Source organism: Passer domesticus, chromosome 16, assembly GCF_036417665.1.
Source record: "Passer domesticus isolate bPasDom1 chromosome 16, bPasDom1.hap1, whole genome shotgun sequence".
NCBI lineage: Eukaryota > Metazoa > Chordata > Aves > Passeriformes > Passeridae > Passer > Passer domesticus.
The window spans coordinates 1,072,762-1,098,107 of NC_087489.1; the positions used below are offsets into that span (position 1 = coordinate 1,072,762).

At 58.7% G+C, this 25,346-nt stretch overlaps 1 protein-coding gene and 1 long non-coding RNA gene across 12 annotated transcripts in view; one reads left to right on the forward strand and one right to left on the reverse strand.

Moving 5' to 3' along the window:
• DLGAP4 (DLG associated protein 4) overlaps window positions 1–25,346 on the reverse strand; it is a 144,506-nt gene that overhangs the window by 30,038 nt on the left and 89,122 nt on the right. For 4 of the 11 annotated variants that reach the window (XM_064391682.1, XM_064391681.1, XM_064391685.1 and 1 more), the window contains 4 exons: window positions 23,585–23,802; window positions 20,364–20,478; window positions 17,692–17,742; window positions 16,373–16,619 (listed from right to left, as the gene is read on the reverse strand). In XM_064391682.1, the coding sequence (XP_064247752.1) occupies window positions 16,373–16,619; window positions 17,692–17,742; window positions 20,364–20,478; window positions 23,585–23,802 (631 nt within the window). The other 7 variants (XM_064391683.1, XM_064391686.1, XM_064391691.1 and 4 more) reach the window with 4 other exon arrangements.
• Window positions 494–1,499, forward strand: LOC135282152 (uncharacterized). Its single transcript, XR_010348460.1, has 2 exons — window positions 494–789; window positions 867–1,499. It is a non-coding gene; the product is annotated as an uncharacterized LOC135282152 (long non-coding RNA).

The window sequence follows — 25,346 nt, forward strand, 5'->3', positions numbered from 1 at the left end:
GCTAAATCCCTGCCTCTGCTGAGCCCACACAGACCGTGCTGGCTCTCCTGGTCTCATAACCCAGCTCACCCCACTGGGTGCTCTCCACAGAGGAGACAGCTGTCTCAGGAGTGCTGGAAAGGCAGGAAGCCCCCAAAAAAGCTCTTCCAAGTCACATCCTGGTGAAACAGCAGCTGTTCTGACTGATGTCAGAGCTGACACAGCTCGGTGTACTGTCCCCCAGCCCAGCAGCACTATGCACTATGCCCAGGATGTGACCCAGTGGGTGCCTGGGTTTTTGGCACCACAAGCATTTGACAACAGGGCCCACAGCACAGCAACTGCTGGACATCTGGGGCTTCCTGGCATTAATTTAGGTGAGCTCAATGACACATGAGGAAATGGAGACAGTTTTGAGAAGGGGGGTATATGAGATCTTTTCTGCCACCACCACTCTGGTAACAGCCTTAAAATCACAGCTGTAATTCAGGCTCATTTCAAAGCTCCGTATCTCCCCTGAAGCCTATTGAGCTGTTCTGCTTTCTGCTCCAGCTATTGATTACTGGGGTGGATGGGGTGAGGGGGAACATGAGCTACTGCCTCCCAGCCACTTTTCAGTGATGCCACATCTCGTGACATCACACTGTCTCCATGGTGACACAGCAACACAACTGAATTGAAACAGGAGGAGGCCAATTAGAACAAGAAAGCTCTTTTGTGGCTGGAACCATAGTAATTAGCAGAAATAAGAGAAGCCGTTATAAAAAAGACACGGTTGTAACAACGAAAAGCTTGCTTTTAGCTTGCTAGGTGAGCCCCAAACCATTTCTATATGTAAAATCCCTTCTAGACCAGCAAACCCATGATACCACTAGCTGCATTCCCAGGTCTACAGAATGTTGAGCACAGCCTGGATCCAAGAGATCGCTTTTCATCTCCCCTCGTGCTGAGCTTTCCTCTCCACTGGAGCCTGATCACACGTTCAGGAGGCTGCTCAGCTCTTGAGCTTGAGCAGAGCACCCAAGCTGAGGTGCCTTTCAGCCTCCACAATCAGCACACACGTGTGTGTGGGGGCACATACAAAAGAATCCAACCCCAGGCCGCCAATGCACAGTGACTCACGCCAGCTAAGGCTCCACCCTCAGGGATGAAGCACACCCGGGGTTTGGAATGGATGACATGAACAAGATCTGGACCCTCTAAATTTCTGTTCTGATTTGTTTGCAACCTCCAACTGAGAGACACACAGGAGCCATCTCAGCCAGAGCCAGCAGCACCATGACAGTGCCAAGTCTGACTCCAGCTGATCTGCACTTCCCATCCTACGGTGCAGGTTGATCAGGAAGCACTTGCTGCATTCCCACAGATGAGGCAGCTGCTCCATTGCTCCAAAGAGGCCAGAAGCAACACAGCTCTGGGAATTCCCCAGAGCTGCTTGGAGTTTCCACAGTCAGGTTCTCAGCCTGAGGCACCACCACTGTGGCCATGCATTCAGCCCATTAAACACCATGGACATGCCATACACTCACCAGATTTTTCTTTTCTCAATCCAGCCTAAAAGCTGCAGCAGGCGGTAACAAGCTGAGCACAAACTTCCCAAGAAAGGAAGCTTGAAGGTGTGAGGCACAGCACAAAGTCAGGGCACCTGGAGCAAGGAGAGCAGCAGCCAACAAAGCCATTGGAGCACAGCAACTCTGCACACTGGAGGTTAAACCTCCCCGGGTAACGCTGCCTCCCACAGCTCCTGGAGCTGCCCAGTTGTGCTCCTCTCCTGCAATTCTGTGGGAAAGCGAGGCATGCAGTGCTGCCAGGGCAGGCAGAGCACACAGATCCCTAGTACTGGTACACTCATGGCATGTGGAGGCAGGGCAGCAATCTGCTTGGCAGCTGCTCTGTGATAAGAGGCACAGGCTGCCCAAAACTGAGTCGCCTCAGAAAGAAAAAAGATGCTGAAAAGCATCACACCGTAAGAATTAGGATAAATTAGATTTAACAGGTGCCTTCAACAACCTCTGCAGAAGCATTTTTTGGTCCTAATCCCAAAATGAGAGTCTTTGTACATAACCCTTGTACCAGACCCTGCATCTGTCAGGTGAGGCTATTTCACACGCAGCAGCAGAACTCGAGTTAACAGTGACTGGGGTTCTTGCTGGGATTCACCATTAAAAATGAGCCCTTCTGTGGCACACACCTGAGAAATGGGACTTCCTCAAGACTGTCACCTCTGAACACAGCTGGTGCAAGGACGAGACACCTTTTGGCACACGGCTTCTGCAGAGCGGCACCTGAGTGGCTCCAATTTCCAAACGGTGGAGACCCTTCAAAAGGTTTGTGTTTGTGCTTTAGTACATTCTGCACCCTGTGCTCCTGCTTTACCAGCTCCTGCACCTAGATCTGCAATCACATGCACCTGCTGCCTGCACACACCATCACCCACACCCAGAGCATGTTTGCTAACAGAGCAAGAACTAGCACTGAGCAGAAAACATGATTTTCTATGTGAACCATGCCTTGCAGCAGTAGAAAAAGCCATCAGCTACAGAAGGGAAAGAAACAGGCAGAGGCAGAAAAAAATGGCTTTGGAAATAACCAGCCTCTAAAGTTATTTTTAGAGCTGCCTCCCTCAACACCCAAGATATTCAGAGCCGTTAAAAAAAAGATTTAAAAAAAAAATCAGAGGTAAGCGCACAAATAGCGCTGCCAGGAGCAGGCAAACAGTGCTTCAAAGTTACTGCTGCCACCAGCAGCGATGGCTGGCCTGGTTCTGCTCCATTCAGGCAGGCTCCCTAGCCCGGGCTGTGCTCTGCTGTGCCACAGCGAGCTCAGGGCACCCAGCCCCGCGCCGGGCACTGCCGAGTGCCAGCCGGGCACTGCTGTCTGTGGGACTGAGCACGGCCTGCACGGGGAAAGGACAGTGCCGCCGTCCTCCTTGGACAGCACACTGTGGCACAGAATCAATGAGGCTGGAAAAGACCTCTGAGGCTGGGTCCGGCCTGTGACTGAACATCATCCTGTCAACCAAACCTCGGCTGAGCCCCCTGAGCCGCCTTCTCCCCAGGCTGGGCCCCTTCAGGGTGCCCCATTCCCGTCCCTGGACAAGGGGGTGATAGCCTGGGGCTGTGTCCCTGCACACTGACACGGCACAGGGCGCTGCGGGAGCGGCGGTCGGAGCCGGCCCGGCCCCGCTGTCCCGGGCAGCCCCTCAGCCCCGGCCCGGCTGTCCCGGGCAGCCCCTCAGCCCCGGCCCGGCCCCGCTGTCCCGGGCAGCCCCTCAGCCCCGGCCCGGCCCCGCTGTCCCGGGCAGCCCCTCAGCCCCGGCCCGGCTCGCCTCGCCCTACGGCCCTGCTGCAAAGCGCGGCGCCGCAAAGCGCGGCGGGCAGGGCAGGGCCGAGCGGAGCCACCCCGGCCCCGGGAGCCCGGCCCCGGGAGCCCGGCCCCGGGAGCCCGGCCCCGGGAGCCCGGCCCCGGGAGCCCGGCCCCGGGAGCCCGGCCCCGGGAGCCCGGCCCCGGGAGCCCGGCCCCGGGAGCCCGGCCCCGGGAGCCCGGCCCCGGCAGCCCGGCCCCGGCAGCCCGGCCCCGGCAGCCCGGCCCCGGCAGCCCGGCCCCGGCAGCCCGGCCCCGGCAGCCCGGCCCCGGCAGCCCGGCCCCGGCAGCCCGGCCCCTCCCGGAGCAGCACAGCGCTCCCGTGCCGTTTGTGCACCCGCGGGAAATCCGCTCTGGGCCCATCCTGCAAGCAGGCACTGGGCATCTCCCAGCTCACGGCTCCAGAGGCCCAGCCACCTCCTGCTGTCACTGAATCACTTGGGCTGGGAGACATCTCTGAGACCACCGAGTCTGATCTGTGACCTCTCCTCACCTTGTCACCGGCCCAGAGCACTGAGTGCCACATCCAGTCCTTCCTTGGACACCTCCAGGTTCGGGGACTCCACCGTGTCCCTGGGTCAGTGCCTGACACCGTTTCCGTGAAGAAATTCCTCCTAATGTCCAACCCATACAGCTTAAGGATAGTGTACTCTCATCCTGTTGCTGGTTGCCTGGGAGCAGAGGCTGGTCCTTGGCCCCTGCCCTGAGGATGCCACTCAAGACATTCCTCCTTTTATCTCTTAAGCCCGCACATTTCATCAGTCCTGGATGCACTACAAAGAGGAATTAAAGCATCCCAGAGATGAATACCCAAAATGCAGGGATCCCTTCTGGCTGGGGCGCACACAGGGCCCCGGTGGGTCAGAGGGAACGTGTGGCTGTCAGAGCTGTGTTCAGCACACCCTCACACGGCTGTGACAGCGAGCAGCAGTCACAGCAGCAGCCACCTGGGCACGGTGACAGCAGCCACAGCTCCATCAGGCCTTTTGTGTGCCCTCCCCAAAGCATTCCCCAGCCAGCCTGGTTCAGTGCTTGACTCGTGTGAGAGCAGCTCCTGCGAGGAGCAGGGCCTGGAGGGCTGCTCTGGCAGCATCCTCTCAGCACCTGGGTGCTCTGCAGCACTCATCTCCAACAGGGCCCTCAAAGGAGCAGTGATAAAAGTTAATGTGTGGCACCACACTGCTGGTCGAGCAGCAGCAAGGAGATTGCAGGGTGACAGCAACGCTGACACTGAACCTGTGCCAAGAACAAAGGCCAACAGCAGCAGCACCGTGGCCAAGGCAACAGGCTGCTGGTGAGCAGGGCTCTGCTTCCCAGCATCCAGGATTCCTTGCTCAAGGCCTGGCACTTGGCACGCTGCAAACCTAAGCATCACTAAAACCCAATACTTTGGAAATAAAGTAGCTGCTTTGTCCAGAACCAGGAGCTCAGGAAGTGCAAGCACTGTCCAACACCCTTACACTTCCAAGGGATCAGACTAAATACCATTTCAGGCACTGGGAGAAGTTTTCCAGCTCCATTCCACCAGTATCCATCTCCCCAAAGTCCCCTTCTCCCCAGGAAAGCACCAGCCCAGGCAGTACAAGGCTGAGCATTACAGCAGTCCTGCACTGCCAGGGAGCTTGCTGTGCTCAGAGCAGCAGTGCTGAGAGGCCAGAATTCCCAGTTTGGTTCTGCTGCTGGAGTGGCAGCTCAGACTGGCAGCACTGGCAGCTGCTCAACAGAGCGCACCAAAGCCTGGAAGAGTTCCTGCACAGAAATGGTGTAACCCCGTGTTTGGGGCACGCTGAGGGACTGAAAAGCCTCAGGGTTCAAACAAGGAAAAGGAGGGCTCCCAACAAAGCAGCCACTCCAGTGACCCGAGAGCCCTGGCAGGCCCACGACCTGTCCTGCACACGCTGTTCTCCAGGGAGCAGCCCTGACCAGGCTGGCAGCCAAGCATGGACACAGCTCTCAGCGACGGCCTGCAGCAGGGTCCAGGCATCCCTCGGGGACAATTCCACAGCAGCCTTTGGGACACCTTCTCTGGCTTCAGATACAGGTACCTGGCTTATGTGTAAGGCCGAAGAGGGATGCAGTATCCATGCTTTAACTGCCCAATTTTAACTTGTAATTCAATGCAGCTCTAGATATGTCTACTCTGGGTATGAAGTTTAGGCTTGGAGATCCCTCCTGCACACAGCAGATGCCTGGCTGGGCCCTGTTCAGGTAGATCTCAACCACTCCCAGAATAGAAACAAAACAAGACAAATAATACTTAGAAGTTTGACTAATCTTATGAAAACAACTTGTAATAAATTCCCTTTTATGAACTCCTAAATAGCTTTCAGCTTTCATCAAACATCACCTTGCACGATGACAGCGCATCAGCAGAAAGGCATAAGCAACCTCTGATCTCCACTTTAATTCCAGCTCTGACAGACCAGCACCACAGGTAAGAATTTACCTTTGAAACATTCACCACTCAAGTTTCTTGGTCAAACTTCAAACTGGAGAGACAAAACAGCAGCTTAAACTTTGATCTCTTGAAACTAGGTTCAGAAAAGATTCCACCGCAGTGAAAAGATTTTCACTGCAGTGAAACCTGGATGTTTTAATGAAGAGCAGTAAATGGGATACACAAGATTGACTGTCAACACACCCTTGATGTAAATACTAGTGCTAAGGTTTAAAACTTATGCACACTCACTGTATCCTTTTCAAGTACTGCTGTCTGATGCACCAAGCTACAGCCTGGCTCGGGTGAGACCCCTTAGAGACTGGTTTCATGTTCTTGGTGTTCCCAGAGAAACTTCACCCCCCTAGACCCTGCAGAGCAGAGGGGATAACCCAGTTCTGCATGCACTGTCTGCTCAGGTGATGCTGCAGCACCTGCGCAGGCACCAAGCACCCTGCCTGTGTCCCAGCAGGTGCATGTGCCCCTCTATCTTTACTGGCAATTCACACTACAACACTAAGGAGGCGGGAAGCAGGAGAGAAGCAGAACTCAGACGTCTTCCTAGATGTACAGAAATTTTGGAAGAAGCTTGGCAGTGCACAACCCACAGCCCTGTCCTCTACAGAAATGGAGCAGTCTCCAGTCCTGGGGGACCATTAAGTCCCCCAGCAATGCTTGTCACCTTCTGTGACTGCAGACCAGCAGCCCACATTGGGCTATGTAAACACTGGGAGTGCCCTACCTAATGCTGCCCATTTAATTAGAGACCAGACTCATGTGGGCAGATAGATCTGAGCACTTACCTCACAGTTTTCAGTGACAATCACAAATACTTTTGCAATGATGCCTTTTGCATACACCAGCCAGACCCTGGCAGAGAAGAAGTTTCCTCTTGCTTCTCCAGGGGACAGAAAGTTGGTACTTAATGCACTGATCTGCACCAAAGGACCAGCAATTAATTAATTAATTCTGCAAGACAAAGTGAAGTGGACAGAATTCTGAATATTTTCACCTCTCCTAAACTGGCTCATCTGCAAATAGTTTAACTTTTGCCTGTTTAAAGGAAGCTTATGTTAAACCCTGGTGTCATACTGCACCCCACTTCTCTCCAGGTGGGAGACTAGGAGAAAAGGGAAAGAAACTTCTTTTTCCATGAGCACTTCTGGCGAGACCCAAATGGACCATTCCCAGCTCCAGCCCTCACAGAACTTTATCCGACGCCTGAACTCTAATCGCCTTTCACAGCAAACAGCAATCATACTTAGCACTGCTCCCCTCCCTTTTAAATCTGCTCTGATAGAAAACACACTGACAACTTTTCACTGCAGAAATTACAGGGGATTTTTCTTGAACAAGGCCACCCGCCTGCACAGCCTTAATCCTTCCAACTCACATATGTCCCTGTAACTTGCACTGCTCTGAATCCAATTATGTCTCTTCAATCCATTAAAAAATATTTGAGGCTGTTGTGCAGGTTGCACAGAGCAAGAGTATCAGCTGAGGAGGCACAACCAGGCCCTGCTGTACCGCGGCTCTGCAGGCTCCCCTCTGCAGGTGTGCGTGAAGTGGGTTATGAGAAAAATTAAAGTGCCACAGTGACTTTCACACAGTCCAGTGACTAGCTCACTCCAGACCACCCCAGTCTGGGCTCAAACAACAAGAAAATCCATACAGGAGACAAGAACTGACACACAGCTGTTTGTAAACACCAAGCTGTCATTAGTTACCCATGAAAAGTTTTCAAAGTTCTCTTGCTCTGGCAGCACACACGGCCAGGAACACGCTCACAGAGCAGCAGGTCTCCTGCACGTCAGGCTGGAGCAGCAGAATAACCTTGAGCTGAGCAGCCAGAAGTGTCCACAAAGCCAAATTGCACACACAGATCAAGCACCCAACCACTGACACACAGGGCTGTGAGCAAAACAAGCTGGCAGCGTGTGCTGGGACACCGGCTACATCTCCACAGGGAGCTGTGGGGCCCCCGGCACACTGTGCTTTGCCAGATCCCACTGCACTCTACAGACAGACAACCTGCATTTCACAGAAACCAAGTTCTTCCATTATTACCTTCACTGCCCAGGGTCTCCCTGTCCTTTCCAGGCTGGCACAGTGCACAGTAGTTACACTCCAGCATTTCCCCAGATCCTGGGGCCCTCAGCTGCACCCCAAAGCTACACTGCCACCACAGAAGTGGGACGAAGTAGCAAGCTAGATGCAAAATTAGCATGTGGCAGTTCGGCATTTGCACCTTAAAGATGAGGTTTTAGGTTTTCCACACCTGCCAACAACAGATAAATTCTGCAGATAACCCTCCTCCAAGTACGTGGGTGCAGACACACAACAATACTTATCTGAAAGCCAAACAGATTGAATTTGACCAATAGTTACAATTTTCTCCACACTTTCAAGAACATGTAACTTCATAGCACCAAATGCCTGTTGGAAGAGCAATTACCAGCAAAGTAATTTGGACCCTCTGGAATCAAGTCTGCCAACTTACACGACTTGGCAATCTGGCTTGTTATCATCCCACATGATTGGAATTTATTTTAGGATTCAATGCCACATGCTGTGGAGTTTTTTTTTCCTCCCTTTTCTTCTCTTCCTCCCCCAAGTGACAAGCTACAGCCTAAGATTCAGAGGTCCTAATTCCATTCTCATCTCAAAGACATTTCCTGCACACCCTGGGGTCAAGGTGTTTGCAGAATAAGTAATATTAGCCCTACCATCAGCATCCTGCAAACAATTCTCCTTTTTGAGCCTCTCAACTAAGACTGGAGCAGAAATTAAAAGCTACATCTACTGACTGCTCACAACCAACTGCAACATCCTCACCATCCTGCAAGGCACACTAAAGCCGGGCTGCACCTGCGATTAAATCCCGAGGGGTTCAGCCTCAACTCCTGCACAGGGCGGGCTCGAGGCTGGGCTGCCACACCAGGTACCTTCAGCCAGGACCTGTTCTCCCAGGCTAAAAAAAGAGACTTTTCAGAGCCAGCTCCGGCCGGGAGGTGCCAGCTCGCTGCGCTGCAAAATGTCAGCCTTCAGCTCCGTGCCTCGCCCAGACAATTCCCTTTTCTTCTCCAGGGGAGGACGCCTCTCCAAAGAAAGGGCCCGTGTCCCCCGGCGGGGAACCCATTTCGTGAAGGGCCGCTTCCCTCCCTGCGGCGCCCAGAGACTCCGTAAGGGCCTGAAGCACCGAGCCGGGCACCGGGCTGACCCCGCGCGGCCCCCGGAGGCTGACAGAGCGGGGCTGGCAGCGGGCAGCGCCCACCCCGCCCGGCCCGGCTCCCCGCGGCGCAGGCGACATGCGGGGGACGAGGAGGAGGATGGAGCGGCCCCCAGAGCCCAGCCCAGCCCGGAGCCGAGCGGGGCGGCCCCGGCGCTCCCACGGAGGCCCGGGACGCGCGTGGGAAGCGGAAGGGGCGGCGGGCCCGGCAAGCGGCGGAGCAGCGGCAGCAGCGAGGGAAGGAGGGAGGGAGGGGGCGGCACCCCCGCCCGCAGCCATGCAGGGCCCGGCTCGGCGCCCCGCTCGCGCGGTCACTCACATTGCCTGAGGAGCTCCAGACACAAAGCCATGGGAGACACAAAGAGGGGCGGAGGGGACCGGAGAGACGGGGGGGGCGCGGGGCGAGGGCGCTCGGCCCGGCCTGAGTCCCGCGGAGGGGAGGAAGAGGAGGACGAGCCGCCGGTGGGGCCGCTCGCGGTCCGGGGCCGCTCCGGCTGCTCGTGCGGCCGCCGCTGGAGAAGGGAGGAGACGCGCGGATCCGCCGCCGCACTCACCGCGCCCGCCCGCCGCTCCGGCCGCGCGCCCGGGCGGGGCCGCGCATTAAACGGCCGCCCCGCCCCCGGCCCGCCCCGCGCCCGGGCCCCGGCCCGCCCCGAGCCCGCCCCGCCGCGCCCCCACCCCCGCGGGTCCCTCCGCCCCGCCGGACACGCGGGGCGGCCCTCGGGACCCCGGCACTACCGACAGGGCACACGGGCCGCGGCGGCCGCTGCCCCAGCTGCCGCGGGGGGAGCCGAGAGCTGCCGAACAAAGCGGGCGCCGCTCCCACCCCACGCGGGAGCTTTGTCTCCTTGTCGCGGCAGCCGCGGTGACATCTTCCCCAGGGCGGCCGCGGTCCCACCCAGGCGCAAACGCGGGTTTGGCTGAAAGAGCCGTCCCGTTGTCCCCCTCCAGCCGCGGAGCGGGCGCGGTGGGACCCCCGTGGGCAGCGGGTGCAGGGTCGCAGCGCTGCCGCCACGCACCTCCTGCAGCATCGCCCAGAGGAACCCTCCCGTGCAGAGGGAAATACGTGGAAAGTGAACAAGTGGGACGAGGAGGTTTCCTTTGTGGGTGTTTTCCCCCGGTCCCAGATTTGCTGGTGGAGTTGTGCCCCGCTGGGCATGGGGAGAGGAGGCTCAGAGGGTGCGGGCGGTGTGTTGGGGCTGTGCTTTGTGCCTCCCCTAGGGCTGCCAGAGCAGGGCTGATGGAGGATAGAGGCGTGGAGGGGAGCAGGGCTGGCACAGCATGCAGGCTACGAGTAGAACCTGCTGGGCAGAGCCCCCCGGGGCTGCGCCCCGGGCACAGCCACGCTGAGTGCTGCAGGGGCATTCAGCTCTATTCCCCAGATCCTGTGCTGACACATGGAGCTGATGAGCACAAGGCTCCCCTGGGCCGGGGCTGGGGTCAGCTCTGCGTGTGGCGTCTGACCGAGACGGGCAGCGGGCACCGGTGGTGCCGCGCCCCGGGCAGGGCCGTGGCCGTGCGAGCCCCGGTGCTGCCGCGAGGCTCCTGCCAGCAGAACGTGTGCTGCCCCGGCCCCTCGCTGCTACCATCACTCCTCGGTGCTGGGATTTACTGATGGCTCGCTGGGCTCCCAGCACCTGGAGAAGGGCTGCTCTGCAGCGAGGAGCGATCAAAGCGCCGTGGGAAACAGCGCGCTGAGCTCAAGGGCTGCCGGCTCCGCAGGCAGGACCGAGCCGCCGCCGCCCTCGGCATTCAGCAACAGAATCGCTGCGGATTTGCTGCTTCCGCTCTTGGAAGCAGCAGCACAATGGGGCTGAAGGAGAATTTGGTCACAGAGTCAGCCCTGAGCCTTGGGACCCCTCAGCCTAGGGCCTCCCCACGCTGCTGCCTACCAAGGAAAAAAGGAAACTTGTTTTCAGTTCAGGGTCTCCCAGGTAGCTCTGAACTGCCAGTGTCTTCCTGAACCCTAAGAAATACCCAGGTCATGGCTAGGGAGATGGAAAAGATAATGGGAAATTGTGAAGGAGAAGAAAAGCAAACCAAACCAAGACGTACGTACAAAGAAACCCTCATTTGCCTGCACTGTCTGACATCCTGAAAATGCTCCAGGCTGTTTGCAGAGCCTCACTCAACCCCACCCAGCCCTGCTCTCCTGACACAAGTGTGTCTGTCTCAGCTAAGGCTGTCCTTGGTTGCTGCGGGGACTTCCCCAGCGATGGCACAAGCCCTGTGGCCATGGGGAGCTGCAGAGGGGCTGAGCATCACCAAAAGAGGGGACACAAAGGGGCACCTGTGACCGTCTGATGTCAGGGCAGCTCTGTGCTCATCTGGGTCACAAGGATGGCCAGCACGTGGGGATGCCACCAGGCCCCTTGCCTGAGGACAGACCTCAGGAGTCTGTGTACCTGGCACATGCCCTCCAGCCAGCTCTCCTCCCGGGCAGGGCACAGCACTGTGCACGGACTCCTGGTGCTGCCCTCCCAGAGGCTCTGAGTGAGCTCAGGCACCCCTTGGTGCTTTGGCTTCTCCTCTCCCACGAGGACAGCACCAACTCCCTTTCCTGCTATCAAAGCTGATAAAAGCAAGCAACAAGAAGGACTTGTCTTTCTGACCATGCCAGCAAAGGGAAATGCTGGCAGCTGCCTTTGTTTCTCCTCCTTTGTAGATGGTCCCTGCTGGGAGAAGGCAGGGCCAGGACCTTGGAGCTGTGCTCACCTCCAGTGTCTGTGCCAGCACAGCATCCCACAGTGTGGCTGCAGCTCTCCCCTTCCTGGGGACCTGGGCATTTCTGTGGGCTCAAACCCATTGCAGCTGGTTCTGTGTGCCAGCCATGTGCCTGCAGCAGGCAGCAAGCTCACAGCCCGAGTGCTGCCTGTGGGAGTGCTGAAACCTGGCAGCAAAGAGCGCCAGGCACATAAAGACAGGGATGGTTTGGGTTTGGGGGTGGAGCCGAGAGCGGGGCTGTGGCCATGGCACAGCTTCTGGGGGAAAAGGGAGCGCTGGCTGGGCACAGGGCGGTGGTGGATTTTCCATAATAACACTGGAAAGATCAGAGGTGAAAAATGAATGGGAAAATGTGGACAGAAACAGCTGTCATGAATTTCTTTTTGTCCCACAGACACATGAATACATCACAGAACGTGTGTGAGTGCCCTTTTTTCCTCTGAAAACACTGATGGAACATGCAGCAGAATTCTTTCCCTAGCACACACATATACACACACACACGCTCTCCCTCTAATCCCTTTCCTGCTTGTATGTCAGAGAAAGCTATTTCTGGAACGTGAAATCTAGGTCAAAAAGAAGGAGAAAATCTGAAGGGAGTGATAGCAGTCCCTCCCAAAGGCCGTTTGGGGTCGGCTGAGGCTGACGGGATTAGCGAGGGGCCGCAGTGGTGCTTCGCCCCTGGCTGAGTGATGGCTCCCGGCCTGGTGTGAGCTCCCTGTGCCTTCCCATCGCTGCTGCTTCCCCACACAGGAGAGAAGGCCATGACAGCCAAGAGGAGTGCAACAGAAATCTCCTGCCTACACAGAGCCCGGGATCACGGCACACAGAGGAGGAGAAGGAGGAGGAAGATACACGACTTTCCCAGAAGCCGTGGAAACTCATCCCACAGTGAGCCAGCCCTCGGTGGTGCACTTTGTCCTTCCTCCTAAGCATAGCCCTGCAGCCCCTGCAAGAGCATCAATGCCAGGGGACTGTGTGCCTTCCCTAGCACAGCCATGGGCCCGGAAGCCAGCTCTTTAATTTAGTCATAAACAGGGAAACAAAAGCAATACAAAGAAGATAGGGAGCAGGTGGGAGACAGAGGGCAGTTGTTCTGTCCTGACCTTTAGGAGTATCTCTTCCATGTAGTGCTCTCCTGCCCAGCCTGGGCTTGGAAAAGTTCTGGTATATGGAGGGCACAAAGTACGTGCAGCCCTGGCCTCCCTGGACACAGAATAAGGAGCTGGACTCCTGAGCTTTTCAGGAACAGGCTGCTGAATCCCAGAGCAGGATGCTGTGAGCAGGAGTGGTGTTACCAGATGGCACAAGGAGGAGAGCTTGAGCAGAACTGGCTTGGTGTGAGTTTTCCTTGCTGTATTTGCTTGCTCACCTCTGCTTTCCTGTTTCCCCTGGACATCAAATAGTCTGCTCTGCATTGCAAGCAGTCTATTAAACAAGTAATTCCCAGAGCTGCCTCTAATAAGCAGGAGCCGGGGCTGGGGAGCCCTTTGTGGTGCTGGGAGCGGGCGCGGCTGTCACTGCACGCCTGGCAATTAGAGGAATAGGTTCCACTGGGGCTTTTGAGTCTCCGGCTGTGCAAGGCACAAAGCTTTGTTTAAGGCTGATCAAGGGCAGCTCATCATCTGTCTCGCTGGCTGTCAAACGGGAGCTAATTGCCTTGTAATGTGCCGGTGACACAGGCATTAGTGGGAGGAACTGGCGTGGCAGGGGTGTGACAGCTGTCAGAGCTCTCCCCCCGTGCTCCCCACACACCCCGCACGGAGCTTGTGCCCCTCCTCCTGCCCTCTGACAGTGCCCGAATCCCCCTGCTTCAGCATCCAACCCCCACATGGCCCTCAAGGAACGAGAAACCTGTGTTTGCCCCAGAACTGCTGCTGCCGGTGCATCTTTAGGATGCGTACCTGCACAGACAAAAGCGGTGGTCCCCATTGCTCTGGGCTGGTGGAGGGATGTTGGATGTAGGAAGGTGTCCTTGGGATGTGTCTGGGTCAGGGCTCTTAATGGTGTCATCCCAGAGCCCTGAGTGGAGCATGGGTGACCATTACACCTCCAGGTGACAGTGCACCCACTTCTCCCCGTGTGTCCAGCCTGATGCCACCAAGCTGCCACCTGCTGGTGGCAGGCCCCTCTCCTCCACCACCAGCCACTCAGAGCCTCAGGGATGCACAGAAAAGGCCCTGGGGGTGCTGCTCGACAGCAGCTGAACATGAGCCAGGTGTGCCCAGGTGGGCAAGAGGCCAATGACACCTGGCCCGTACCAGCCATGGTGTGGCAGCAGGACCAGGGCAGTGATATCCCCTCTGCTGGGCACTGCTGAGGCACCTCAAGGGCTGTGTCCATTTGGGCTCCTTGTGACAAGAAAGACATTGAGGGGCTGGAATGTATCCAGGGAAGGAAACGGACCTGGGGAAGGGGCTGGAGCCCCAGAAGCAGCTGAGGGGCTCAGCCTGCAATAAAGGAGGCTCAAGGGGGGACCTCACTCTCTACAACTCCCTGAGAGGAGGGTGCAGCCAGGTGGGGGTCAGGCTCTTCTCCCAGGTAACGTGGCAGAATGAGAGGAAATGGCCTCAAGATGCACCAGGGGAGGTTTAGATAGGATATTAGGGAAAGCTCTTCATGGAAAGGGTGCTCAGGCACTGGCACAGGCTGCCCAGGGCAGTGGTGGAGTCATCATCTCTTGGAACTTTTCAAAAATTTCATGGATGTGGCACCTGGGGACATAAGTCCATGGTGGCCTTGGCAGTGCTGGGTTAACAGTTGGACTCAATGATTCTAAAGGACTTTTCCAATCAAAATAATTTAATGATTTGCAGGAGAACTGAGCTCAGATGGCTGATTAGAGGTGTGAGTGCTGTCCAGATGTGTCTCCTGCCTCCCACATCCTGTGCATGCACAACCACAGATGCTTCTCTGTGCTCCTCAATCCTCCCCCAAAACCTTTTCCCTCCCCAAGGCCCAGCAGCCAATGTGAAGGGCTGAGGGATGCTCTGGGAACCAGCAGAACTGTGCTGGGTCATGTCAGAGAGAGGTGGCACCCAGGCATTTTGGAAGCCCCCTCTGTGCTGTGCCTGCTGCTGCTGCTGCCCAGTGTCAGCCTGGACCTGTGGCAGCAGCGAGCTCAGCAGTGCTGAGCCAGCAAGGAGAGGGCTGTGGGACAGGGGCAGCCAGGTGGGAGGAGTGTGGGACAGAACAGAGCAGAGAGGGTGGCAGGAAGGAAGGACAGGGCTGAGCAAACAGCCCATGCCTCCCAGGGATGTGCTCCAGTTCCTGCCTCATCCTGTGGACCTTGACTGGGACGGTTCTGCAGCTCAGACTGCTGAAGGGAGATGTTCCATGCCCATATCCCTGCAGAGGATGGCCTGCAGCCAGGCAGGAAGGCTGCAGTGCCTCCTCCCCATTCCCCACTCTATCCACAGCTGGGATGTGCTGTCTCCCACTGACAGCTCATCCCATCCCAATGCTGTAGCATCTTTGCCCACGGCAGATGAGCTGAGGCTCACCCCTTGGTGCCAGAGCTGGTGCTGAGAGGCCCCATCCTGCTGGGCCTGACCCTGGCCCCATGGGGATGGGATGGCTGCCTCCACAGACAGCCCTGGGGAGGTTCTGCATTCCTCCTGCCTGCTCTGCCATCTGCCCTGCACCATGAACAGGCACCACCATGTTCAGGAACACCAAGGTATCACCTTTGCTAACCAGTTCCCAAAATTACCTCCAGGATGGGACCTCTCAGCTCCTCACACCTTGTGCTACACCTGAGCCCCATCTGGAGCACTGGGACGGGCCAGAGCCAGGAAGGGCACAGGTTGCCTTGGAGAAAATGATGCAAAATGATGTAGATCAAGTGACTTGGAGCATCATGGAAATGCTGCCATGGCTCAGCACAGGGATGCTGGGCTCTGGGGCTTAAGAAGGATTGTTGGTGCCTTGAAACTCAGTGCAAGATCTATTTGTACCCCACAGCCAGGGATGTTGGGTACTCTCTATGTGTCATCACAGAGTCACAGAATGGTTTGGGTTGAAAGGACCTTAAAGCTCATCCAGTCCCACCCCTGTCCTGGGCAGGAGCACCTTGCACTAGACCAGGTTGATCCAAGCCTTGTCCAACCCCGGATCAGCCTTGTCCAGCCTTGGACACTTCCAGGGATGGGGCAGCCACAGCTGCTCTGGGCAACTTGTGCAAGCACCTCAGTAACCTCTAAGATCTTCCTGGAGCCTTCTCTTTTCCAGGTTGAACTTTCCCACCTCTCAGCCTATCTCCAGAGCAGAGGGGCTCCAGGCCTTGGAGCATCATCTCCATGGCATCCTCTGGAGTTGCTCCAGCAGCTCTGCATCTTTCTTGTGTTGAGGGTCCCAGAGCTGGTGCCAGCTCTGCAGGAGGGGTCTCATGAGAGCAGAGCAGAGCAGGGGGAATCTCCTCCCTTGACCTGCCGGTCACACCCCCTTTGACACAGCACCCAGAGCCCGCCTGCCATTCCAGCACCCACATCCAGCTGCTGTCCATCCCCTCGGGCACACAGCAAGCCCTCACACGCCTCAAAAATCATTGTCAGCCGCGGCTGGGGATGCAGGCCGACAGCCGCCAGGCAGCGACAGCCGTGTCCCCTGTCCCCGCCGGCCCCGCACGCCGCTGCACTCACTGCTGTTGGTGGGCAGGGTCCTGCTGCCGCTGAGGCTGCCCGTGGGCGGTGGGGAGATGGAGCGGACGGAGCCCGTGTCGTCCTCCTGGGAGCAGCCCGCCTGGATGGCGCGGAGGTAGCTGTGGCTCCGGGATCGGAAGTAGCTGGGCAGAGGCAGGTCCAGCACCTCCGCAGCCGCCGACTCGGCCTCGCTGTAGGTGGAGTCGCAGACGGGCTCGTACTGCTCCCCCAGCTCCGGCTCGGGTGCCTGCACGGGGACAGGGCAGTCCCAGTCAGCTCTGCCTGCGGCCGCCCTTCTTTTCCCTTCCCTTCCCGTCCGTCCTGCTCCTCGCCCTCCGGCCACTCCTGGAGGTCACGGTCACGGCATGGGGGACGGGAGGTACAGTGGTCAGTGGTCAGTGATCAGTGGTCAGTGGTCAGTGATCAGTGGTCAGTGCTGCTGGGCAGAGGGTGCCCGGGGCTCTCTGCTGAGAGGGAATAGGGCCCCTCCTTGGTGAGGAGAGGGTCCCAACTTGTGGAGTAGGGGACACTTACCAGCGCAGTGCCTGTGAAACACCCCCAGTCCTGCTGCTGAGAGCATGTGCGGCCAAAATCCCAGTGCAGCCTCTGCCAGGGCCCCTGTCCCAGCACAGCTGGAATACCCCAGCCAGGGCACGCTTGCTCCTCGCGGGGCAACACGGGGAGACAGCAGGGGAGAGCTGTGGGCTGGGGGACAGCCCCCACACTTGCCTAGGGTGGGTCTCAGAATCCACCCCAGCCCCATCCCTGGTGAGGGCCAGGAGAGGGCTCGGCTGTGGCCAGGGGTGAGCTGGGCAGGGGCAGCTCTCCCACTGCCCCCTCCTGCCCACAGCCCTGCCTTGATTTCCTGTGGGCAAACTTGGTCTTGGGAGAGGCTCAGCCAGGTCAAACCAGACCCAGCCCAGAGCAGACCATTCTGAAATACAGATGAGAGATGATGAGACTGGCTGTGTTGCTCACATCCATCTCTCCTGACCCTTTCTTTCTCCTGGCACACAAGGACATTGTTTCTGCCCAGCATTGGCAGCTGAGCTCCATGAGGCTTGGCTCAAAAAGTTCATCTGCTTTCCCCCTAAAACTGACAGTCCCTAAGCCCTTGCTGGGCCCAGGACTCAAGCTCTCCAGCTGCCTTGCAGTGCCTGGGTAAGGAGTGCTGTCTCCTTCTCCTCCTCTCTTCCTTCTCCTCCTGCCGCTGGCCTGGCATGGGCAGACCCCAGACCCTCACACCCTGCCACGGGTGTCCAGGCTGGCCCCAGAAAGCTCCGTGAGGAAGGATGAGAGAAACGCCAGCGGGACAATACCTGCTCTCCATGGGTAAATATCTGAGGGATAAGTGAGGGGGGTCCAAAGATCTGGAAGAAAGAGTTGGAGAAGGTTAAAGGCCAAGAACAGGGAGCCCCTCACACAGACAGTCACTGCACAGGGACTGAGCACAAGGGGAGCAGGGGGCTGCCCCCAGGGGCCACTGCTGCTGACACTTCAGTACAAACTGCAGAGCTCATAAGATGCCAAGCGAGGCCACACAGGCCCCTCAGACAGTGGCACGGACACAGCAAAGCTCCACAGAACACCTCAACCATGGGAGAAGCTGCTGAGCATTCAGCCTGCTGTGTGTACCCACAGGGGACAGCGGGGACACCATGCTGGGACACCCCTCTGCACACAGGGGCAGCTGCACAAGGTGGCTGTGGCTCCCACTGAGCACCTCTGGGTAGCCCCCAGCACCTCGCAGCCCACAGAGCTGTGGGCAGCCCGAGTGCTCCGTGTGGGGGGAGCTGTCCTGCAGCCCGCAGGGCTGGCCTGGCCACCTTGCTGCTGTCTCCCCATGCCAGAAGAAGCCACACAGAAGCTGTTCTGTCTCCCCAGCTGAGCAAAGCCACGGCACACACTTGGCATATGGACAGAGCCCTGACAGACACTGTGCTGCCCGGGGACACGGCTGCCTCCTCCTCCTCCTCCTTCTCCTCCTCTCCACCCTCGGGGCTCTGCCTGGCACCATCTGCACAGGATGACCCTCTCGAGGAGAATCCAGGTTCAAAGTGTGCCTGAGGGAAGAGGCTTGGCACTGGGAATGGGCCTGGCCCTCTTGCCCATGGTGGGACTCAGCAGTATTGGGGTAACCAGCTCTGTCCCCCTTGGTGTGACAGGGGGTGCTGACACGCACCTGGTGATCCCCAGACTGCCAGAGGAGCTGAGTGGGACCGAGCAGAGGGGACTTGTCTGTCAGAGCTGGGGGTGTTTCCATGTGGGAAGACACGAGGGTCTGGCTGGACACACAAGGAAGATGGTGGAGGTCACACCAAAGTGAGGGCAGGGCAGGAACTGCCTCTGGCACTGGGATGGATGAGACCAGCAACCACTGGCAGATGAACCAGCTCCATCCTGGATATCAACACACGTGCAGTTTGTGGGAGGCCTCTCAATCCTGACCAGCTGCAGCTGAGCTGTGTGGTTTTCAGGGGACAGTGGCAAAGTGCACGATGGCAGCTGCTCCCCATGTGAGCGGGCGCTGTGGCAGTCGGTGTGCCCTCAGCAATCCCAGTGCCACCAGCCTGGCTCTGGGCTGGCTGCCTGTGCAGCTCCTGGCACATCATGGACTGCTGAGACCCTTCAGCTCCAAGACTCTCCTGGTGTCTCCATGGGTGTGCTGCACTCAGCTCCTGGAAGCAGCTCTGGACATGGATAGATCACAGAGCCATGGTCTCCTGCAGAGACTTCAGCACGGACTGACACACAAAGGACGAGGACATGGCGGTCCTGACCCCGCTGTGCGCTGAGACAGCCAGCACATTGCTGCTGCTGCACAAGGGACAGGACTGGCCACAGGGAACAGGAATGCCCAGCAACGCCCCTGCTCCCCCAGCTCCCCTCCAAGGGCTCCGACCGCTCTGGGACAGCAGGAGACTCCAGCCAAGGGGCTCAGAGCCCCCCACACCTGGATGGGAACACAGGCAGGACGTGCCCTTGTCCCCCCTCCCCAGGGCTCCCAGTGCCCACCCCACTGCTCTGGGCCCACTGCACACACAGAGCAGCATGGGGGTGCTCCCCATGCAGACACACGGGAACAGATGGGACAGAGGCCTGGTGACAAGGCTCGCTGGGCAAAGCTCTGGGGCCATCACTGCCCTGAGGTGGAAGGGCTGAGATGAGCACATGGGACCTCTGCAAAGGCTCATCCTGGCACAGTTATCTCTGGCCTGGGAGGCAGCTCCAGAGCAATCCTAGCCCCAGGGAGCTCCAGAGCAATCCCATAACCATAGTGTGGGATGTCAGACCCATTTTGCATCAACTGCATCCCAAATGCTGAGGCTGGGGCATGAGTCCACCTTGTGGCAAGGGGTTTGCCACCCTCTGCAGGCATCTCACAGGCATCCTTGGCTTTGCCATGGTGCCCAGGGATATCCAAAAGAGACATCCCCAGCTGGCTGGCAGGACAGCCTCCCCAGCTATGGGCTCCTTGTTCCTGGGTCCAGTCTGCTGCACGAGGGGTGAGGTCCTGAGCTGAGCAGGGTGACTGTCCCCGGGGACCCTGCAGGGTCCCAGGCTGAACACCACCAGGCAAGGCTGGCCCTGGCTCTGGACCAACCCAGTGGGCATGAGGGGCTTGCAGAGGGGTTGAACAGCCTTGCAGATGGTTCTGGGGGTGACACAGGGAGACCCTGCATCCAGAGCAGCCCTGAGCTTCCCCCAGCGCTGTGGGGCACCCTCTGGGTTACCATACCTGAGGCAGAGAGATTTTGGCTGCACCAGCAGTGTGAGAGGAGGCAAAGCTGCAGGAAGGAGGTCTAATAGGAATCCTGATTAAAGAGCTGGCCATGACACTGGTAAAGCTGCCAGGGAACAGCCTGTGCAGTTCCTGGAGCACAGCCAGTGCCTTGCTTTGACGAGGGAAGAAGATGCTCCTTCTCCCCTGAGCTGGCCTCCTCCCTCACTGCCTGTGCCAGCTCAGTGGGTCAGCACTCCAGCGCCTCACCTGGTTGATGCAGCTGGACTCATTGGCACTGTCAGAGATCTGGTTGTATTCTTCCTCCCAGGTGGGGAACTTCGGAGGTAGGAGGATCTCGACAGAGTCCAGGCGGTCCAGGCTCCTGCCAGCAGAGAGAGGGTGTGAGGGTGTCCCCATGGCAGGGGCAGCTCTTGGGCAGACCCAGACCCCCCTGCCCACGGGCCCTCTGCCAGGCACGGGCACAGGCACGCCTGGCAGCACTGAGGTGATGTTGGGCACCTGCCCACTGCTCGGCTGTGGAGAAGGCAGCTCTTCCTCACCCTGCCAGCCCCTGGCTGGGCATGGTACTCAGGGAAAGGGTTGTGGGGTGCAGTGAAAGGGGAGGTCCTGCTGCCCCAGCAATGCACTGCAGATGCCAAGTTAGTCCAGCAGAGCCCCAGGGAGCATGTGGGATCTGTGCCAGCCTCCAGTCACAGCACTGCCTGGGCTGCTGGAAAAGGGGGGAGAGGCAAGGTGAGAAATTACTTTTCATTTGTATTTTGTGGACTTTGCAATTGGAAACAACTGCAAGATACATACATGTACATCTGTATAGATTATCTGGAAGTAGTCCAGTGGGAACCTAGCTGGAATGACAATGCTGCATGAGCAGGGGATCAGTATTTGAAGTACAGCTTTGCTGGGAGAAACTGCCACTACATCCTGGGGCACAGCAGCAGACTGTGCACAGGAGGAGAGCTGGGCTTTCACTGCACCTGACCCAGCCTAGACCTCAGCTGAGATCCAGGCACATGGGGGCAGGGAGGGATGGGGAAGGATGGGGCTCCCGTGGGGCTCTGTTCCACCACAAGGCCCTGTGTGAAGGAGTCCTGGGCACAGGCTGGGTGCACACAGTGGGGGACATTGGCAGCCACGGTGGCCCAGGACAGCTGTGGGGTCTCTCCCTCGGGAATAGCATGTGATCCCAACACAGGCCCTCATGGAGCCCCCTCCCCCATGTCTGCCAGGGCTGTGGTACAGAGCTCCGATTGTCACCTGCCTGGGGACAGCAGAGCTGAGGGCACGGCAGGCCCTGTGCAGCATGTGGGCATCCCACAGGGACTCGGAGGTGTCCATCCCAGGGTGGGATGGGAGTGGGGAATTGTCCCTTCTGCCAGGGGAGACACCCTTTGGAGAGTCTTGGGGACCAAGGGCCAAGTGACACCCCTAGCCCTGGGCTCTCTGCTGACTGCCGGCTTTCCCTCATGCTGAGGTTTTTATCCGTGAGCCAGCCGCGTCCTGGGATGGGCCGTGTCCCTGTGCCACCCACCGGCCTTCACCCCGCCTGCCCACGAGGAAACCGAGTCCCAGAGCGGCCAGCAGCCCTTGGCGGGGCAGGGACCCCGCAGAGGGACGGCTCTGTGCCTTGCCCCGGCTCTGGCTGGTCCTGCGGCCCCCCGGCCCAGCCCCAGCCCGGGGTCCCTCGGCTGCCGGCGCTCGGGGCTGCGCTGGACGCCGAGGCCCGGGCACCAGATGGCGGCCGCGCTCCGCTCCGGCCGGGCCCCGGCCTCCTCCCGGCTCTATTCCCGGCTCCAGCCCCAACCCCGCCTACATTCTTGGCTCTATCCCTGGTTTCAAACCCAGCTCTACCCCCGGTTTCCGCTCTAGTCCCGGCTCTATCCCCGGTTCCGGCTCTAGTCCCGGCTCTTTTCCTGGTTTCAGCCCCGGCTCTATCCCCAGCCCCAGCCCCGGCTCCGGCCCGGCCAGGGTCCCGCAGGGTCCTGCAGGCCAAGCGCTGCTCGGAGCCCTCGCAGCCGCACCCCGCTATCCCTCTGTCCCGCAGTCCCGCTGTCCCTCTGTCCCGCTGTCCCGCAGTCCCGCTGTCCCGCTGTCCCGCTGTCCCTCTGTCCCGCTGTCCCGCTGTCCCGCAGTCCCGCTGTCCCGCTGTCCCTCTGTCCCGCTGTCCCGCAGTCCCGCTGTCCCGCTGTCCCTCTGTCCCGCAGTCCCGCTGTCCCTCTGTCCCGCTGTCCCACTGTCGCGCTGTCCCGCAGTCCCGCTGTCCCGCTGTCCCTCTGTCCCGCAGTCCCGCTGTCCCTCTGTCCCGCTGTCCCACTGTCGCGCTGTCCCGCAGTCCCGCAGTCCCTCTGTCCCGCAGTCCCGCAGTCCCGCTGTCCCGCTGTCCCGCTGTGCTCCCCGCAGCTTCCCCAGCACTGGCCCGGCTCTGGCTGAGCCCCAGCGCTCAGGGCCGGCCACATCGCGATGGACACGCTGGATGGGCAGAAGGAGCCGCAGCCTCTCTATGCGGGTATTTTTCACCAGAGACTCCAGGACCCCACCCTGCTCCCCTGAGGTGAATGTGAAGGCTCAGCACAGGGATGGATCCAGAGCAGGCATTTCCAGGGCTCTCCACACATGATTTTGTCACCATCTCCCAGAAGAAAGCAGCACCAGGTCTTGATGTGAAGCCTCTGTGAGGTGTCCCCCCACTGCCTGCACCTCGCTTCCCTCTGCCTGCTGAGCCTCAGCAATTCATCCTCAGTGGCTCCTGCTTCTCCCTGCCCCTCTGTACCACCCACAGCTGCCTGAGCTGCAGCACCCGGAGCACTGACAGCCCCCAGGTGCCTTGTCCTGGGATGTGGAGCAGGCGCTGAGGACACTGCACAGCATCACTGACCAGCTCATGCAGAGCCCCTCCTGCAAGAGCAGCCTTTGGCCCAGCAAAGCTCCTGCTCTGCTCCCCTGGCTTTGTCTGTCTGGCTCAAACTACTGTGGTTCTTCCTCCTTGAAAAACCTCTCATCTCTTCAGGATATCCTCCAGTCCAGTGTGCCACCTTTCTGTTCCAGAGGTGGAACACCTGGAACACCTGGACATCTCCAGGCACAGTCCCCGCAGGCCGAGTGTCCTCAGCCATGCTGGGTGAGCAGCTTCCATGGCCAAGGGGCCTCTTGGGGCTGGGATCTCTGCATTCCCCCAGAACAGAAGATGCTTGGAGAGGAAATACCTCTCCAGCTCTGTCAGAGGAGTGCTCTCCCTGTGGCTGAGGGGACAGGGACCTGAAGCAGCTCCTAACGCCAGGGCTACTGGGAATCATCAGGATGGGGTGCCACATCTTTTCCTGTCCTGCTGTCTCCTCATCTCTGTTAGAGCTGGGGTGCAGGAGCCCTGCTGGGCTCTGATGCCACACTGTGCGTGGTGCTGCAACCCAAGGAGTGGTCCAGGGGTGGCCCTGAGGGCCTGTGCAGGGCTCCCAGAGGAGCTCCAGCGTTACCTTTGTGTGGTGCTCTGCTCACTCAGGGACTGTTGGGTTGCCTTGAGGTAACTCTGCCTCCGAGCTGCAGTTTTCGGGGATGGTTTGGGGCTGGTTTCTGAGTCCTCGCTATCATCATCCCCCATGGCTTTGATGTAGCTCCCGCTCCGCATGCGCCGGCACGGGATCTCACTGTCCTTGTCCCGGGACAGCGTGCTGTTCCACTCCCCGTGAGGCACCTGCAGGAGGAATGGCAGCATGAGCAGATGTGAGGGAGGGCACAGGCCCACGATCCTGGGACCAGCAGGATCATGGGCGTTGGGGAGGTTGTTGTACTTCTGCTGCGATGTAGTGGGAATAAGCAACACAGTTCCTTCACAACCCTCCCTTACCAGTTCATGCCAGGCAGCCCTTGCTTTGGTGGCCTCTGTTTTAGCATATCACAGCCATTCCCTGCTGCTGGACACCTCCATCCCAGACATGCTCACACAGCCAGGACAAGCTGCACAATGCTAGGCGTAACAAGGGGGAGGAGGGGACAGTCTCACTAGGCCTGTGTGGGGCACTGGGACAGGGCTGGACCTGGGCGTTCATCACACAGACCATGTCACTGAACATAAAAGTGCTGCTGTGGAGCAGGGCTTGGGGCTCAGAGCCCAGACCTTCATGGGCTCTTTAAGGTTTTGAGTTGAATGTGACTGTGAGTGGCTGAAATTACTTTCTGAAACCAAGTCAAGCTCTTATGAGTCCCTCTAGAGCAGCTTGGGCACGCAGACCTTGTGCTGGCCTCTCTGCAGAGAGATGAGCAGCACTTTGGGCATGAAAAGCACTTCTAACCTCAGCAAGATGACAACTCCACAATTAATTTAAGGCAGACAGAGTCTCTTGTTCCCTCACTGGACAGGAGTGAGCTGTTGGTCCCATGGGAGGCCTGAAGCACTGAGCAGCCACAGTAGCCACCACCCTGCGTACCCAGCCTGTGCAGGGTTTGTGGCGGGGACCAGAAGCAGAGCCAAGGTGCCCAGGACTGACCAGGATGAGCCACATGTGCTGTGGAACAAGTCAGGAGAAAGATGAGGAAGCCCAGGTTTCCAGGAGCAAGCCTTGGCTTTGTGGCTCTCTTGGATTGCTACTGGCTTTTGTCCTGCCCTTGAGGACGTCGCCAAGGAGCGGCCAGGCCACATGTGAGGATGCAGCAATGTCCATGTCATGCCAGTGCCAGGGCAGCCCAGGGCCACCCAGACTGGGGCAGCAGTTGGGATGCCATGGAGAGCAGTGCCAGCTCTTGTGCTGAGCACAGCTTGTGCTGACGAGAGAGTCCCCCTTGGCTTTGCTGGATGGAGCTGCTGGACCTGCTCCGCTGCCTGGGGAGCCGTGGGGCTGAGCAGCCACAGCTCACACAGGGCTCTGGGGACACAGGGCTGTGCTGCAGCTGTGAGGAGCCAGCTCTGCAGGGCCTGCTGCCATCCCTGCTCCCAGCAGGTCTCCCAGGGGAGCCAGAGCCAGTCCAAGGCTGTGTCTGATGCTGCTGGGTTGGAGCACCTCCAGGTGAGGTTCAGATCTGCAGGCTGCAGGCTGTGTCCAGGTGTAGGCTCAATCCACAGCCCACAGCTGAGAGCTTGTTCCTGCCCAAAAGAGCAGGGACTCAGCCCGTGTCCTGCCAGCCTGCTCTGTGTGCCCTCTCTGGAACAGATCCCAGACCACCCCTGGTGCTGCTTTGGGGACAGGAGTGCACCCATCACCCAGCACCCACATTCCTGGGGGTGTGGAACAGAGCCAGGGC